Source organism: Pantherophis guttatus, chromosome 1 (assembly GCF_059756535.1).
Source record: "Pantherophis guttatus breed Tessera chromosome 1, ASM5975653v1, whole genome shotgun sequence".
Lineage (NCBI taxonomy): Eukaryota > Metazoa > Chordata > Lepidosauria > Squamata > Colubridae > Pantherophis > Pantherophis guttatus.
In genome coordinates this window covers 249471480-249486858 of record NC_142063.1, presented here as the reverse complement: position 1 = coordinate 249486858, position 15379 = coordinate 249471480, and the positions used below count along the sequence as shown (strand labels likewise).

At 37.3% G+C, this 15379-nt stretch overlaps 2 protein-coding genes and 1 non-coding gene across 3 annotated transcripts in view; 2 read left to right on the top strand and 1 right to left on the bottom strand.

Annotated features, from left to right (window-relative positions):
* Positions 1-8366, bottom strand: part of NT5DC1 (5'-nucleotidase domain containing 1) — a 94302-nt gene extending 85936 nt beyond the window's left edge. Inside the window, exon 1 of the mRNA XM_034409205.3 lies at positions 8316-8366. The gene's annotated coding sequence lies outside the window, so the exon portion shown is untranslated. The remainder of the gene's footprint in view (positions 1-8315) is intronic.
* Positions 2425-2526, top strand: LOC117660912 (U6 spliceosomal RNA). The gene has a single exon (XR_004589851.2). It is a non-coding gene; the product is annotated as a U6 spliceosomal RNA (small nuclear RNA).
* Positions 4989-15379, top strand: part of FRK (fyn related Src family tyrosine kinase) — a 52774-nt gene continuing 42383 nt past the window's right edge. Inside the window, exon 1 of the mRNA XM_060689090.2 lies at positions 4989-5914. Within this exon, the coding sequence (XP_060545073.2) occupies positions 5532-5914 (383 nt within the window). The 5' untranslated portion in view covers positions 4989-5531. The remainder of the gene's footprint in view (positions 5915-15379) is intronic.

Here is a 15379-nt window from a genome sequence, read left to right as displayed (position 1 = left end):
AAAACATATTTACAATGCAAGCAGCAGAAAACAGGATTTATCACTTCGGTTCATTATGTTAATAAGGATTTGGGGAATAAGTTTTCAGAGCGAAAAAAAATGGCTCAGATTTTTTTTTATGCCCTACAATGGAAGAGTATTTACAAAGCTATGAATTTGGATGCTCTAGTTACTATGAAAGGATTGTGTACACCAGTAAACTAATGAGAGGTCTGCTTAACAAATTAACTAACAAAGAATAATGTTCCCTAAAGACTGCAATTCCTCCTCCTCCAGTCTTTGAAAATAAGATTTCTGCTTTTTATTGATGAGGCTAGAAAAACTTTTCAATCTGGTTCTTTCTAAAGATGTTATGCAGTCACAGTTGATCACAGTTGAACTCACATATGTTTATTTAAATATATGTTTCGTCTTTTCAACTACATGTGTATGAATTGCTTGGTGGGCTACATACATCGAAAATTGAACAAATCCCAGTTCTGTTAAATACCAACTACACACAAAATATGGAACATTTTGATGTGGACAGAATTCTTGATTTAAAATGCTATACTTTTCACTCCAAAGGCCCATCATTCTGTAGAGGAATTTTGACCTACAAACAAGTTAGATGCTAAAATGTATTTTAACAGGACAGTGATTTTTTTTGTAGGAAAACGGACATAAACGAATAGTCCACAATTGTGATATTAGAGCCATATTATGATCTTACTTAAGGTGTACTACATCATGTACCCAGCATGGAGTAGATCTATATTCCTAGATAATAGGGCATGCAGAAATTATCTTGACTCTTCTCCTTTTTCTACTGCTTGAATACCAATGTTGTCTTGATTTCTGTTTTCAATTAACTTGTTTTCTGACTTTCTTTTATTATTGCCAACCATATCTATTGAAGGAATTTTGGGGGGCATTATGCTGACTCTGTAAACCGCTTAGAGAGAGCTGTAAAGCACTGTGAAGCAGTATATAAGTCTAAGTGCTATTGCTATCCTGGAGCTATGTATCTGGTGGCAGAAAGTTTAAGAAGGTCATCCTAAATGAAGCCTTGCAAGAATGCAAGAGATTTCCATGAACTGCACAGTGATTCTGTGACTTTGGAAAAAGTATGTCATGAGATGCTGAATGTAGCCTCCAAGTATCTTTCTAAGAGAAATATCAATAAGATTATCATGCAAGTACTTCTGGTACATAATAAAAAACAAACTGTATTGATCTTCTTAGATGCAGAAAAGGCCCTTGACAATTTGAACTGGGATTTCTTGTTTAAGGTTCTGGAAGATATGAATTTTGAACAGAACTTCATAAAATGGATGAGATCGATCTATAACTCACAGAAAGCACAAATGATTGTTAATGGAGATCTAACAAAGCTTGTGAGATACAAAAAGGAACAAGACAGGAATACTGACTGTCCTTTTCTTGTTTATATTGAATACAGATATGGGACAGATGAGAAAGTTGAGGGAGTAAAGGTTAAAAAAGAAACTTTGCAGATGACATGGTGTTGGTTCTAGAAGATTCCTTAAAGCGAATTGAAATATGAATGGACACATTAAAGGAATATGGTGGTTTAGGAACCTTCAAGGTTAATAAACAGAAGACAAAGATACTAACAAAAATATGAAAATAGAAGATCAAACAGAATTGATAAGCAAATTAAGTTTTCAGATTGAAAAGAAGGTAAAATATGAGAGTATCCTTAGGACAAATATAAATGTTATGCTATTTCAAAATAATTATGTTAAGACATGGAATGAAGCTAAAAAATATGTTAATATGGGAGAAACTACAATTTTCATTGTTGGGAAGAATTTTTGTAATTAAAAATGAATGTCTTGAATAGTATGACTTTTTATTTCAAAAAATACTGTACTGAAAACTGGTGCGCCATTTAAAGAGTGGCAGAAGGTTATATCTAAAGTTGTGTGGAAGGGGAAAAAAGCATGAGTTAAATATAACATGCTACAAGAAGCAAAGGAAAGAGAGGGATTGGGTTCACCAGATTTGAATGTGTGTTTTGCAGTTTGCTGTTAGTTTGGATGAAACAGTGAGTGTTGCTGAGAAACAGAAGACTTCTATAGTTAGAAAGACATGATCCGAGGTTTGGGAGGCATGGATATTTGTGGTACAACAAAATCAAAGTCAGTGTTTATTTTTTTTAAAAAATCATGTTAGGCATGCCATATTGAGAATATGGAATAGATATAAATTCAGATTGTGCCTGAAAACACCTTTGTGCCTCTTAGCACAAAAAGCATATTGTACATGAGAAATAATAGGCAAGTACAACTGACTAATTTGTGAACTAGAAATTTGTCAGGGGGAATGTAAAATAAAATCAAGACAAAAACTTGTGGCAGGGGATATTGAAATTTGAAACAGAAATATGCGAATGAATGTCTGATAAAGTGGGCTAAAATTGTGCTCACTTCGGCAGCACATAAAATTGGAATGATACAGAGAAGATTAGCATGGCCCCTGCGCAAGGATGACACGCAAATTCGTGAAGCGTTCCATATTTTTGTGATGCAGAATATTCTGAAAAGAAGGTTGAAATTTACTCCTCAATTGTTCCTATTGGGTATAACTATGGACTGTACAGTATTAGAGACTAAATTGATTTTGAATCTAATATCAGCAGCTAGGCTGTTGGTAGCACAATATTGGAAGAAGGACTCTTTGCCTACTATTGAAGAGTGGATACTGAAAGTAACAAACCTAGCAGAAATGGTGAAAATCTCAGTGTACTTGAAGGACTATACACAAGAAAGATATGTATCGGAATGGAGAAGATGGATTGACTATATTCAAAATAAGTATCAGACAAGAAAATATCAAATAGCTTATGAATGAACATTAAGTATTAGAAGTATTTTGTTATCTATAGTGGAGTTAAGGTTTCAGGGGGGGAGTTAGTAGTCTAAGGATAAGTAGGTTAATCTATTTTATGATTGTTAAATGAAACACCGTGTATTTTGCTCTGGGAAGTCTGGGGGGGAGGGGGGGACGAGGGGAGGGAAAGGGTGGGGGGAATATGGGGGGGAAGAAATTTTTTGTTTTTTGTAAAACTTTTCAATAAAAAAAAGTGGGCTAAAATTTTGGTTATAATATGCAAATGAAATAATGGAAAAATATGCGACTGAAAGAACTGAAATTTACACTATGTTATCATTTTAAAGAGAATTTTTATAAAATGAAATATGACATATGACTAGAACCGTGATGGCGAACCTATGGTACGCGTGCCAGAGGTGGCACACAGAGCCCTCTCTGTGGGCACGTGCACCATTGCCAGCTGCTCTCCTGGTTTCTGGTGTGCACATATGCACCAGCTAGCCAGTCTTCACGGGCGCTGGTGTACTGGTTAGTGGCTATTTTTTGGGCCCAAAATGGCCCAAAACAGCCCAAAAAATGCCCCAAAAACAGGCATGTGCATGCTGGCTAACTGGTCTTCAGATTTCCGGTGCTCTGGCACATGCAAAGACCAGCTGGCCGGCGCACACATGAGCACCAGTCAGCTGGTCTTTGGGTTTCCAGCGCTCTGGCATGTGCGCATGGAAGCACATGCACGCGTGTTCCGGTTTGGACACTCGGTGCCGAAAAGGTTCACCATCACTGTACTAGAATGTATAAAGGTGTTTCAAATTTATTTTGGAAATGTGAACCAGAGATATATTTTGCCATGTTTGGTGGACTTGTGAAAAAATTAGAAAATTCTGGATTCGAGCACATATACGGATTCAAAGGACTTTAAAGATTACTATAGAACTGAATCCCACTTCCCAGTTGCAATGTATGGCTGTGAAAGTTGGACCATAAGAAAGGCTGAGCGCCAAAGAATTGAGGCCTTTGAACTCTGGTGCTGGAGAAGACTCCTGCAAGAGTCCCTTGGACTGCAAGTCGATCAAACCGGTCAGTCCTAGAGGAGATCAACCCTGACTGCTCTTTAGAAGGCCAGATCCTGAAGATGAAACTCAAATATTTTGGCCACCTAATGAGAAGGAAGGACTCACTGGAGAAGAGCCTAATGCTGGGAAAGATTGAGGGCAAAAATGGGATGACAGAGAACGAGGTGGCTGGATGGAGTCACTGAAGCAGTAGGTGTGAGCTTAAATGGACTCCAGAGGATAGTAAAGGATAGGAAGGCCTGGAGGAACGTTGTCCATGGGGTCGCGATGGGTCAGACAGATCTTTGCAACTAACAACAACAACAATAGAATTGAAAACCAGAGGTTTTTCTTTTGTGATTGACAAACAATTGGAAATATGTCATGGAACTTTGTTTTTGTACATGATAACTGTAGTGAGATTACTGTATGCACCTGAACAGAAAAATTGGCCATTACCCAAAGTGGAGAAATGGTTAGTTAAAATGAGAGCTGGATCTTGCTGAGATGCCTAAACTGACTTCTTTGATCAGGAAAAAACAAAACAAAACAATAAACCACATTTATTGCTGACTGGAAGCCCATTATAAAATGAACATACTGTATGATTTATGGTTTTGATAATTAGAATAGAAGGAAGAGTATGCTGTAACCAGAGAGTAAGAAGTAATCTTATAATTATAATTTCTTATAATAATTTCTTATAATAATCTTATAATTTGTTGTAAAGAAAATTGAAAGCTACTTCTTTGTATCTTTTTTCTTTTAATTTTTCCTACTTTTAGCGTTCTTTTTTTTATTTCTTTTCCTTTTCCTTACTCTATATTAGTTTGCATTAGTTTTTATTTTGTTTTTAGAAACATTTAATAAAACCATATACAAGAGAATTCATGCCAAATATGATAATAATAGCACATTTATTTATATGGTACAATGATTTTGCAGATTGCTTTATTTGTGGTATGCAGAACAGAAGGGAAAATACGCCACTCTCTGTGTAATAAAAGAGAAGCAGAAAGAGGAGAAACCAGGAAGTTCATACAAAAGAAGTTTGTCCACATTTCAGCTTATTAACACAAAAGGTCAGTCTGATTGGTTATTCATTACCAAGAGTGACACGGTTTTGGTCTCTCTGCAGTAGTCACAGTATATCTTTGAGAGACTAAAGAGTATCAGGAGGAAGAAAGATAGGGAGATTTAGCTGGAAAAAAATCTGTTCTGCTTCTGTTTGGTTATTTTATCTTTTTTTTTTTTTTTTTGGCTCCTAGGAGAATGGCTCAGGTCTTTCTGAATGATCAGAAGAGGAAGTGAAAAATTCCCCTGACACAAAGATTTGCTTTTCATTGCTCAGGTTTCAGTCCTGAGCGAGTAGCCTCAAGAAGAGGAAGAAACTCTTGGGGAAGACTTTTTGTTTTTAGAAATTGAGAGGAAAGAAGTCCAAGTAAAAGATCTTTCCCGATCCCAGCAAAGTCTCTTGGCTTTTATCTTGTTCAAAGGGCTCGAAGGATGAGTTTGGAAATGACAGATAATGAAAGAAATAGCTTTCAAGGATTTGTGAATGCGTAACGGGAGGGACAGGAGAAGGAAAAGAAAAAAAAAAAGCTGAAGAAATTGAAGCTAGCAAGTAAGAGGAGCCGCAGCATGGGGAACTGCTGCCAGAAGAACTGTACAAGTCTGGAGTCCTACGTGCTCTGGCTTTTCAAAGTTTGTGATTGCAGGTCAGGAGGTAAGACGTCGACGAGCGATGAAACAAATGGGTCTCCGGTAGGACTACCGATATCACCTCCACTCAGAACGGTAAAACAGAGCTGCAGATTTGTTGCCTTGTTTCCTTACCAAGCCCGGACTGAGGATGATCTGAGTTTTCAACCTGGAGATAAGCTTGAAGTGCTGGATACCTCTCAGGAGGGCTGGTGGTTTGCAAACCTGCTTGTGGAGAATGGTTTTGCCAGACCTGGACAAAAACTGCAAGGCTATATCCCAGCTAACTATGTTGCTCCCGACCAGAGTATTGAAGCTGAACCGTAAGTTCTGATACAGATGTAGAGCTAGAGCTAGAGGAAACACAGGCAGTCCTCAGCTTACGACCACAATTGAGTCCAAAATTTATATGCTAAGTGAGAAAATTGTTAAATGGGGTTTGCCCCATTTTACGACTTTTCTTGCAACGTTTCTTAAGTGAATCCCTGCAGTTGTTAAATTAGTAACATGGTTGTTAAGTGAATCTGGCTTCCCCATTGGTTTTGCTTGTCAGAAGGTTGCAAAATATAACCACGAAACACTGCAACCCGCATAAATGTGAGTCGGTTGCCAAGCATCTGAATTTTGATCATATGACTATAGGGATGCTGGAATGATCATAAGTATGAAAAATGTTCATAAATCCCTTTTCTCAATGCTGTTGTAACTTTGAGCTGTCACTAAGCGAACTGGTATAAGTCGAGGACTACCTGTAGATTTCTAGATAATGTACTACTGTATATTGCAATTTCCAAAAAAAATAGTCTTGGGGAAATGGTCAAATATATGGAGCTAAATATATGGAGCTAAATATATGGAGAATGCCCTTTTGAGAAACCAGAAGCAACCAAATATTGGGGTGGGGCTTTTGTCTAACATAACATTTGAGTAGACCTAATTTATCCCTCATTTTCAATAGAGATTGGGACTGATATTATACTAGTAGCCCATACAAATTGATTTATTTTTGCAACAAATTTTTGCAACAAATGTTTCCCTTTCTCAGAATGAATTTATTTGTTTCTCAATGAATTACTGTGTATGGAATAGGTCTGTGCAGAAGTACTCTTTGCTGCTTTAGGGGTGAAGTACTGAATAAACAGGACAAATGGAATCTCTTCCACACCTCATTTAACAGTAACCATTGAGGTACCTAGATAGCAATAAAGCGAACTCCTCTTGGAAGGTGTGGACTTTCCCTTCATTGAACAGGCTTTCTGGGCTGCAAAACTCTTTGGTTGTTTTTTTTTTTCTTTCTGCCATCATAACTTGAAAAGGTTAATTGTTGCCCTGGGATTGCCCAAAGGCATGAAGAGAGCAACTTTCTATTTAGCTGTGACTAGGAGGCATACAGCCGAAACTGAATGGCTTTTAAAGTGGAAATACAATATCTATGCCCATTGGAAAGTGAAGCATTCCAGATGTCCTGAGTTTTAGGATTGCTATTTTAATTATTCAAATATTTAGAAAACTAGTTTGGCAATGAAGATGGGGTGAGACTTAATTGCAGCTTGATTGCTCCTTGTTTATCTTAGTCCAGAAAGTTTGAGGTTTTATTTGCATGAATAGAGAAACCAGGGCTGTAAGTTCCTTACTGCAATTTGCATTCATTTTTGAATGAAGAAATACGTGCCGAAAGAAATTGTTTTACTACAGGGAATTTTAAGAAGTGGATATGATTCACTGGTGCACGTCTGCTCTGATTTTAAGGGCATTGGAGGATTTAGGTGCTGTGCATGTCTGTGTACTCAACTTTATACACTAAAATAAAAACAAATGTGTTTTGATATTATTAAAAAGTAATACATTGTGGCATAAGTCATGGCATAAGAACTGAAAGAAAAAGTCACAGAGAAAGGGAAAAAGTAATTTCCAATTTTCTTCAATAGAGTTACAGATATGAAATAGATTAACTTCTTGCTTTAAAATTCATGAGCAATCATAAATCATGAACTATCTGTAGATCTTTCCAATCTGCCAATTTTGAGCAGCATATCCAGTAACTTCCCAACTTCTAATTGGGATTAAAATCATTTATACAATCAGTTAAAATAAAAAACCCAGCTACTAGAAGTTATGAGTTTCTACTATTTTCATTGGAACAAACACATGGAGCTGTTTAGCTACTTGAGTTTAAGCTACCATCTAAAGAAAAAGATGGGTGGAGTAAAATCTGAAGGAAATAAATATAATTTGTTGCCATTATACATGTTTCAATACTGTGTGTGAGCCCTAAACCAAATGCAGGTCTGAGCTTTAAGACTTCATAAATCCTGCTCATTGGTACATGCCCCGATCTTCAGCAGCATGTGATTATTATGCCTTCCTGTTACTTAAGTCATGGATATCCAGGAATGAGCCTTCCCACAGTTGCTCCCCTGTTTCTGGAATTCTTTTCTAGAGCAGCATTTCTGAACCTTGGCAACTATATGGTGTGTAGATGTCGACTCTCAGAATTCTGGGAGTTGAAGTCCATACATCTTAACATTGTCATCCAAGATTGAGATACACTGTCCTAGAGAAATTGTTTGGAATTGACTTTGAGAATTGTTGCTCTGAGGAAAAGACATTCTATCTCTGAGGGTTTTTCATGCCAACTTTTCATCTATGCTACAATTGTACTTTTTATTGAATAATGTGTTACCGCAGGGCATATATTCGAATGCTATTCAAAAGATTACTTACTGCTTTTTGTACATGCTATGTTTCTTGCTCTTTTTCTTCCTCCTCTTCTTCTCACCTTCCTTTTTGGTTCTTCACATGTTGGTTTCTAAGGATTTTGTAAGATTCCCTGGGAAAATATTTGTTTGGAAGTATGTTCAGGTATAGTACATTTTACAAATTAATAAATTAAATATAAATGTGCTTTAATTATTATTGTTTGGTAAAACAAATGAAATAATGTCTTCTTGCTTAACTACTTGGCTGAAGTTAATTCAACACACCTGTTCTGTGCCTCACATAAACAAGATTTTGTTGCTAGGTGTTCTTGCTGTTATCAGAAACATACCAGGTGTGTGCTCGGCTGTTTCAGGAATGCTTGCTGCCAATGGAAGCATCTACAGATGAATGCATTAGGAAAAAATGTTTATAAGGACTTCTTATTCTTAGCACGGCCTTTTATTCCTGGAAAAGAAGTAATACTCTTTACATAATGACCATTTCTGCATGCTGCCAGCTCTCAGATATGGGCTTATCAGGCCAATCTTACTTCAGTTCAGAGGTTAAGCAGGATTGGGCCAGAGAATTCCCTGGGTCCTACTTTAGGTGAGACTGGGAAGGTTAAAAAAAATCCTGAGCAAAGGCAATGGCAAACCTCTTTGTTATTTTAGTTAAATAAAGGACGGGAGGTCTCCATGCATCCATCAGGATTTAAGTTTGATTGCAAGCACTTATGTACCTCAGAAATCACCCTTTAAAACTTAGCACTGATTGCAATTGATCCATGACAAGAAAATTACAGCACAATACATATATCATGAAAGTATATCTGAGGCTCACTCATCTCTTGTCATTGTGAGGAGCACAATGTGGATGTAAAAAAAAAAAGGATTTTGTTTTTATGGGAGTTGTAATGCAACATGCCCCTCAAGTGCCTAGCTGGGGAAGGCTACATTATTACATCTTAGTCTTTTCACACACCAGGGCAACTAAACAATAAAATGCTTATTTCCCACAAATGCTACAGAACTAGCTGTGTTATATTTTTCACTAACATCAGGATTTTCATTCCCCTGTTAAGCCAAGGCAGCTCATAACATCCTATTTACATAGTTCCTTTGTTATTGTCTTTATCTAAACTTGAGGGGCAAATCTGGGGAGTCACACAATTTCATGAGTGCTATTCAGAGCTGTTAATGAAGACATGCAATTCACAGGAAGGATGGGCTTATGGATGAGTTCCATATCCAAACAAATCTTTTCTAATGCTCCAGAGATTTAGTAGTTCTCAGCAATTAAAAAACAAAAACTACTGTTTGACATGTTGATGATTAAGCTATAAAATAAATCATGTTGTTTAAGGACAGCAGTTGTATCTTTTCTTAGTTTATTATAATCTATACAATATTGTGAAATAGTATATGTGCAATGTTGTATCTCTCTTAAGCAAGGCAATTTCTGCCAGGAACCCAAACAGATTTATTTATTAGATTTTTATCCCATCTTTATTACTTTATAAGTAATATAAATATTGTGTTTTCCCCACAATAACTTGTGAGGTGGGTTGGGCTGAGAGACTGGCCCAAAGTCACCCAGCCAACTTTCGTACCTAAGATGACACTAGAACTCACGGTCTCTGGTTTCCCCATGCTGAACAACTCTACTAAACAACTAACTCCCACAGCACTGTCTTATGCCTAAAGATATTTACCCAGGCCTGTATTGCTATTATCTTTCTCATCTTCTCATACTTCCTACTACCTTCTCTTATTGGTATTTTATGATTTATCACTTGTTGTTTGTATCTTATGATTTATGATCTATGTCTTTTCACTTTGTTGTTTGTGTGTACACTGAAAGCTTATGCACTGGAGACAAATTCCAATCACACTTAACCTATACAGAATATTGTAATATTCCAATTATAGATCAGGACCTACATCACTTCAGGTAGTTCTCAGCTTCTCACAATTGAAGCCAACATTTCTCTTGCTAAGCAAGATTATTAAGTGAGTTGCATCCTGTTTTATGATTTTTTTTGCCATAGTTGTTAAGCAAATCACTGCAGTTGTAAAGTATGCAGCTGTTAAGCAAATCTGCTTTCCATCATTGACTTTGCTTGTCTGAAGTCAGCTGGCAAGGTTACAAGTGAAGGTCAAATGACCTGGGACATTGCAACTGTCATAAATACATGCCAGTTGCCAAGGACCTGAATTTTGATCACGTGACCATGGGGAAGGTAAAATCATTGAAGGTCGTAAGCCACCTTTCTCAGTGCTGTTGTAACTTTGAATGGTTACTAAACGCATAATTGCAAGTTGTGGATTACCTATATGTGTTCCTAACGAGCTATGTAGAATCAGCTACTTGGCTAGAGATAAAAATACTGCTGAGGAATCACTCTGTGATATATGAAATGTAGGAAAGAGAGAGGCCACACCCAAGAAATTGATTAAACTTTGCCATGCATGAGTAGTCAACGGTGTATGTAGGATCTACCACTAAAGTATATCTTTACTATATATCTAAAGTATATAGGAGAGAGATTGGCAGGGCCAGGAGAAGGAGTCCAAAGGGGAATCAGCTTAGAATCTCTACACTGTCACAAAAGAACTAAGTTCCAACCCCTCTTGAATGCTTAGTTTTACACAGGTGCAAACCATTCGTTTCACCAGTGCATAGGTTAAAGCAATAAATCAGTAATTTCAAAGTGTTTCTGGGTGGAACTACCATATTTTTCGGAGTATAAGATGCACTGGAGTATAAGACGCACCTTAGTTTTTGAGAAGGAAAATAAAATTCTGCCAGCAGGTATTCATCTGACTAGTGTCCTTAGTCTGGTCAGCTTCAGCACATTAGTTCGCTGGTTTTGAGCGCACGTGCACGCCGAGATAAAAAACAGCTTCTAAAGCACAGCTGATCTTCAGAGAGAGAAGCAATGAGAAAAGCAGGCTAAGCGCAGAAGATCGCTTCACTTGCTAGCGCCTCATTAGGGCTGAAAAAAAGCTTTGAAAAAGCTACATTCAGAGTACTCAAATTTTCAACCTCTTTTGGGGGAGAAAAAGTACATCTTATACTCCGAAAAATACAGTAGTTCTTTGCCCTTGATACTCCTTCTCTCATTCTTGGGTCTCAGACTCTCATTTATTTAATCGATGTGAAAGGGATCTGTGCATGTACAAAAAAGTTTCTCCATAAAAGGAACACTTCCTTCCTTCTAATTACCCCTGATCTTTATTTCACAGAGAGAAATGCTCTATTAGCCCAGTGTTGAATATATCAGTAGCTGAGGAGGGTGAGCTTCCCCTTTGAGTTGGCTGGGGTTATGGGAACTTTATTCAATAGATTGATAAGGACCAATCTGGAGAAAGCTCTATTACCATCTGTATTTGCATCCTGCTATTGATGCCATTGTCTTCTATTATTTTGCAACCGGAAAACAAACCCAGACCAGGCTCGAAAAGTTAAAAAAAAACAGATGATCTTTCAGGGATTGTTTTCTTTCACATTTGTTTAGCATTTATATATTGGCTCTGAATATTATCCTCGTGTGGGTAGATTGGGGATCCGGGTGTATCCAGCCATTTCATCAAGACAAAAGCAATTTCCACCGTGCTGCCTTAGAAATCTAGTAATAGCTTCCACTGTTTCTATTGTAGGTAGAAACATGTACCAACATACAGAAAGAATGTCATTTTTCCAAGAGCTGACTGAGTGACAAGTTATTGGGGATTTGGAGACATTTGTCTATATTAACCAATTCAGAGATTGAAGGTTTTACTAACACAAGTAATTTATTAAAGCTACATACTGGAACCATGAAATATGTTTATAACTAATAAGAGTTTTTAAAGAATATGATGATTTTACAGTTTTAGCTCAGCTTATTATAAAACTAAAGTTTTATTATTGTACAGTCATTGCCTTCTAAAGTACTTAACCAGTTGAGACAAAGAGCAGGGGTATTTTTAAGTAATGGCTTTCAATTACTTATCTACAAATTTAAAATAACACAAAGGACATATTTTTCTAAAATATTTTTGATTCTTCTAATATATATCTGAACGATTTTTTCCCAGTGAAGATTATTTTATATAACCCGGTTCGTCAAGATCATATAATAATACAGTATATAATAATATAACTGATTACAGAGCCGTGATGGCACAGTGGTTAGAATGCAGTATGCAGACTATTTCTGCTGACTGCTTGCGCGCAGCAGTTTGGTAGTTCAATTCTCACCTGCTCAAGGTTGAATCAGCCTTCCATCCTTCTGAGTTTGGTAAAATGAGGACCCAGATTGTTGAGGGCAATATGCTGACATTTGTAAACAGCTTAGAGAGGGCTGTAAACCTCTATGAAGCATTATATAAGTCTAAATGCTATTGCTACAGTAAAACAAAAACACAAAAATGTAATGTAAAATATACAAATATAATGATCAAAACAGCTCTACAACTACTGTATATAATAAGATATCCTCTTATTCTAATTTTTGTCACTTTTTAACTTCTCTTTCCTTTTGATTTCCCCCTCCTTTCCTAACACCCTTTGTTATTTTGTATTTGTTGCTTTTTGAAATTTAATAAATTTAATTCCTTCCTTCCTTCCTTCCTTCCTTCCTTCCTTCCTTCCTTCCTTCCTTCCTTCCTCCTTCCCTCCCTCCCTCCCTCCCTCCCTCCCTCCCTCCACTAATATTTCAGATTTTAATGAACATATCTAGAGATAAGTTCTTGCTGTGTGATGTGGCTTACTTTTAATGACCTAAATGAGAGTGGTATGGATATAGATTTAATGCATTTATTATTTAAATCCCATCAGTAATATTTACTTTAAGTATCCTAACTATCTGTCCTCAGAAAGGAAGGAAAGCCTGAACTTTCTAGTGGTAGATTTATTTTAACAATGCATGTAAATTAGCACTTTGGGGTTTCAAAGTGTCCTAATTAAAACTTTGATCCTTCTTTTTCATCCTTCAGTTCTTTTTATAATATTTTGCACAGCAAAACAAATATCAGAGAAACAATAAATCACCTTCATTGATGTATTTACCTAAACATGATAATAACCCTCTGCCAATGTATTATAGACAACAAATGCTGTCCAGCTGGACTGCGGTAATAACCGAGTCTAGGTAGGGATTGCTGGTTCACAACAAATCCTCCTTTGTTTTCTAAAAGATGAAGGAGAAAAAAAAGGCTTAGTATCTTTTCTTACATATTTGCTAGCCTTTCTTCCCTCCACCCTCAATGATTTTCAGGGCATACTGTGGGTTTTTGGTTTTTTTGCAAATACATCTGAGTGGTTGCTTTGAAAGGAAACTGATGTTATATTGTGACAAAGGGTATCTGTGAAAGTAAGCATTCTTAAGAAAGTTAATATATTGCAAGGACACTTTAGTGAGGCAAAAATAAGACTTCCATTTCTGAAGCAAGACGTGTCTCCTTTCCTTTCCTTTCAGAGGAAAAAGAAAAACCACAATCACAATTGTTTTTCAGGTTTTTCCACCCATGGAAAGAACTATCATATTGAAAAGAACATTGCAATGCTATAAGGGTTATTATCGGGGGAGAATTTTGAGACTTGGGAATAGACTACTTAGGGGAAAAGGGAAGAGAGGAATGGAATTATTAAAGGGGATGTTAATTGTTTGAAGAGCATGGCTGTACAAGGGGAGATAATTATAAATGAAAGGCATGAGATATAGAGATGGTTATATAGGAGATGTAGGAGAAGTAGTGGCAGAACCTGAGGTGGAGTCAAAAGAGGAATCAGCTTAGAGTCATTATGTAGCCACAAACAAAGCCCAATCCTTCTTGAATTTTGTTGACTCTTATCTAGCATAAAAATAGTGCTATCATGTTAATTGAGTAGATTCTTGTGCCAGGCATGAGTAATAATAAATCAGTTTAATTGACACTTTGCTTGTGATCCTGGTCTTTCATGCTTGACAGTATTCTAGTAGTGTATGTTTTGTACAAACTCAGAAAAAAAAAAACCAAGGTGCACAAATAAAAATTAAATCAATTATCAGTTTGTACAAGTAATTCTGAATTAACAACCCTAATTGGGACCAGAATTTCCATTGTTAAGTGATGTAATCATTACGCAAAACATCAACATGACTTCGCTGCTTTGTGTTGGCAGTTTCATCTACATGGAGGGAAGTAAGCAGTGGGGTACCACAAGGTTCCAACTTAGGCCGAGTACTCTTCAATATCTTCATAAATGACTTAGATGAGGGAATAGAAGGGAAACTCATCAAATTTATAGATGACACTAAGCTGGCAGGAATAGCCAACACCCCAGAAGACAAGCTCATCCAAAAAGATCTTGACGGACTTGAACAATGGGCTCTATCCAGCAACATGAAATTTAATGTGGAGAAAAGCAAGGTTTTACACCTAGGCAGGAAAAACCAAAGGTAAAGGTATAGATAAGAAACAATGGATGGAAACTAATCAAGGAGAGAAGCAACCTGGAATTAAGGAGAAACTTCCTAACACTGAGGACAATTAACCAGTGGAACAGCTTGTCTTCAGAAGTTGTAGGTGCCTCATCACTGGAGGTTTTTAAGAAAAGACCGGACAACCACCTATTTGAAATGGTATAGGGTCTCCTGCTTGAGTAGGGGGTTGGACTAGAAGACCTCCAAGGTCCCTTCCAGCTCTATTCTGATTGATTGATCCAGTTTCAGTAGATTGCTGTCATTAGGCCAGGATCTCACATTTCTTCTATCTTGCTGCACTCATCTCTGCTTCAACTTCCCCCTGCCTCATTTCTGCCTTTTCAGCCATCCTGTACCCCACTACTCTGCCACCTACACAACAGTGTTGTCAGCAGCAGGAGGAATGGGTGGTGGTGGCAGGGTGATGGAGAGCAGGGGACAGGGCAAAGGGGGGCAGACTACAGAGCAGCTGGGGTAGTCAAAGGCAGGGCAGACAAAATGGCAGAGATGCAGAGAGACAGGTGAATGGGTAGAGTTGAATTGCACCCTGTGCAAGGGTGAAATCCACTTACCTTTGCTACTGGTTCACAAATGTGAGCGTGCGCCTTCTGCGCATGTGCAGAGGGTCAAAAACGGGACG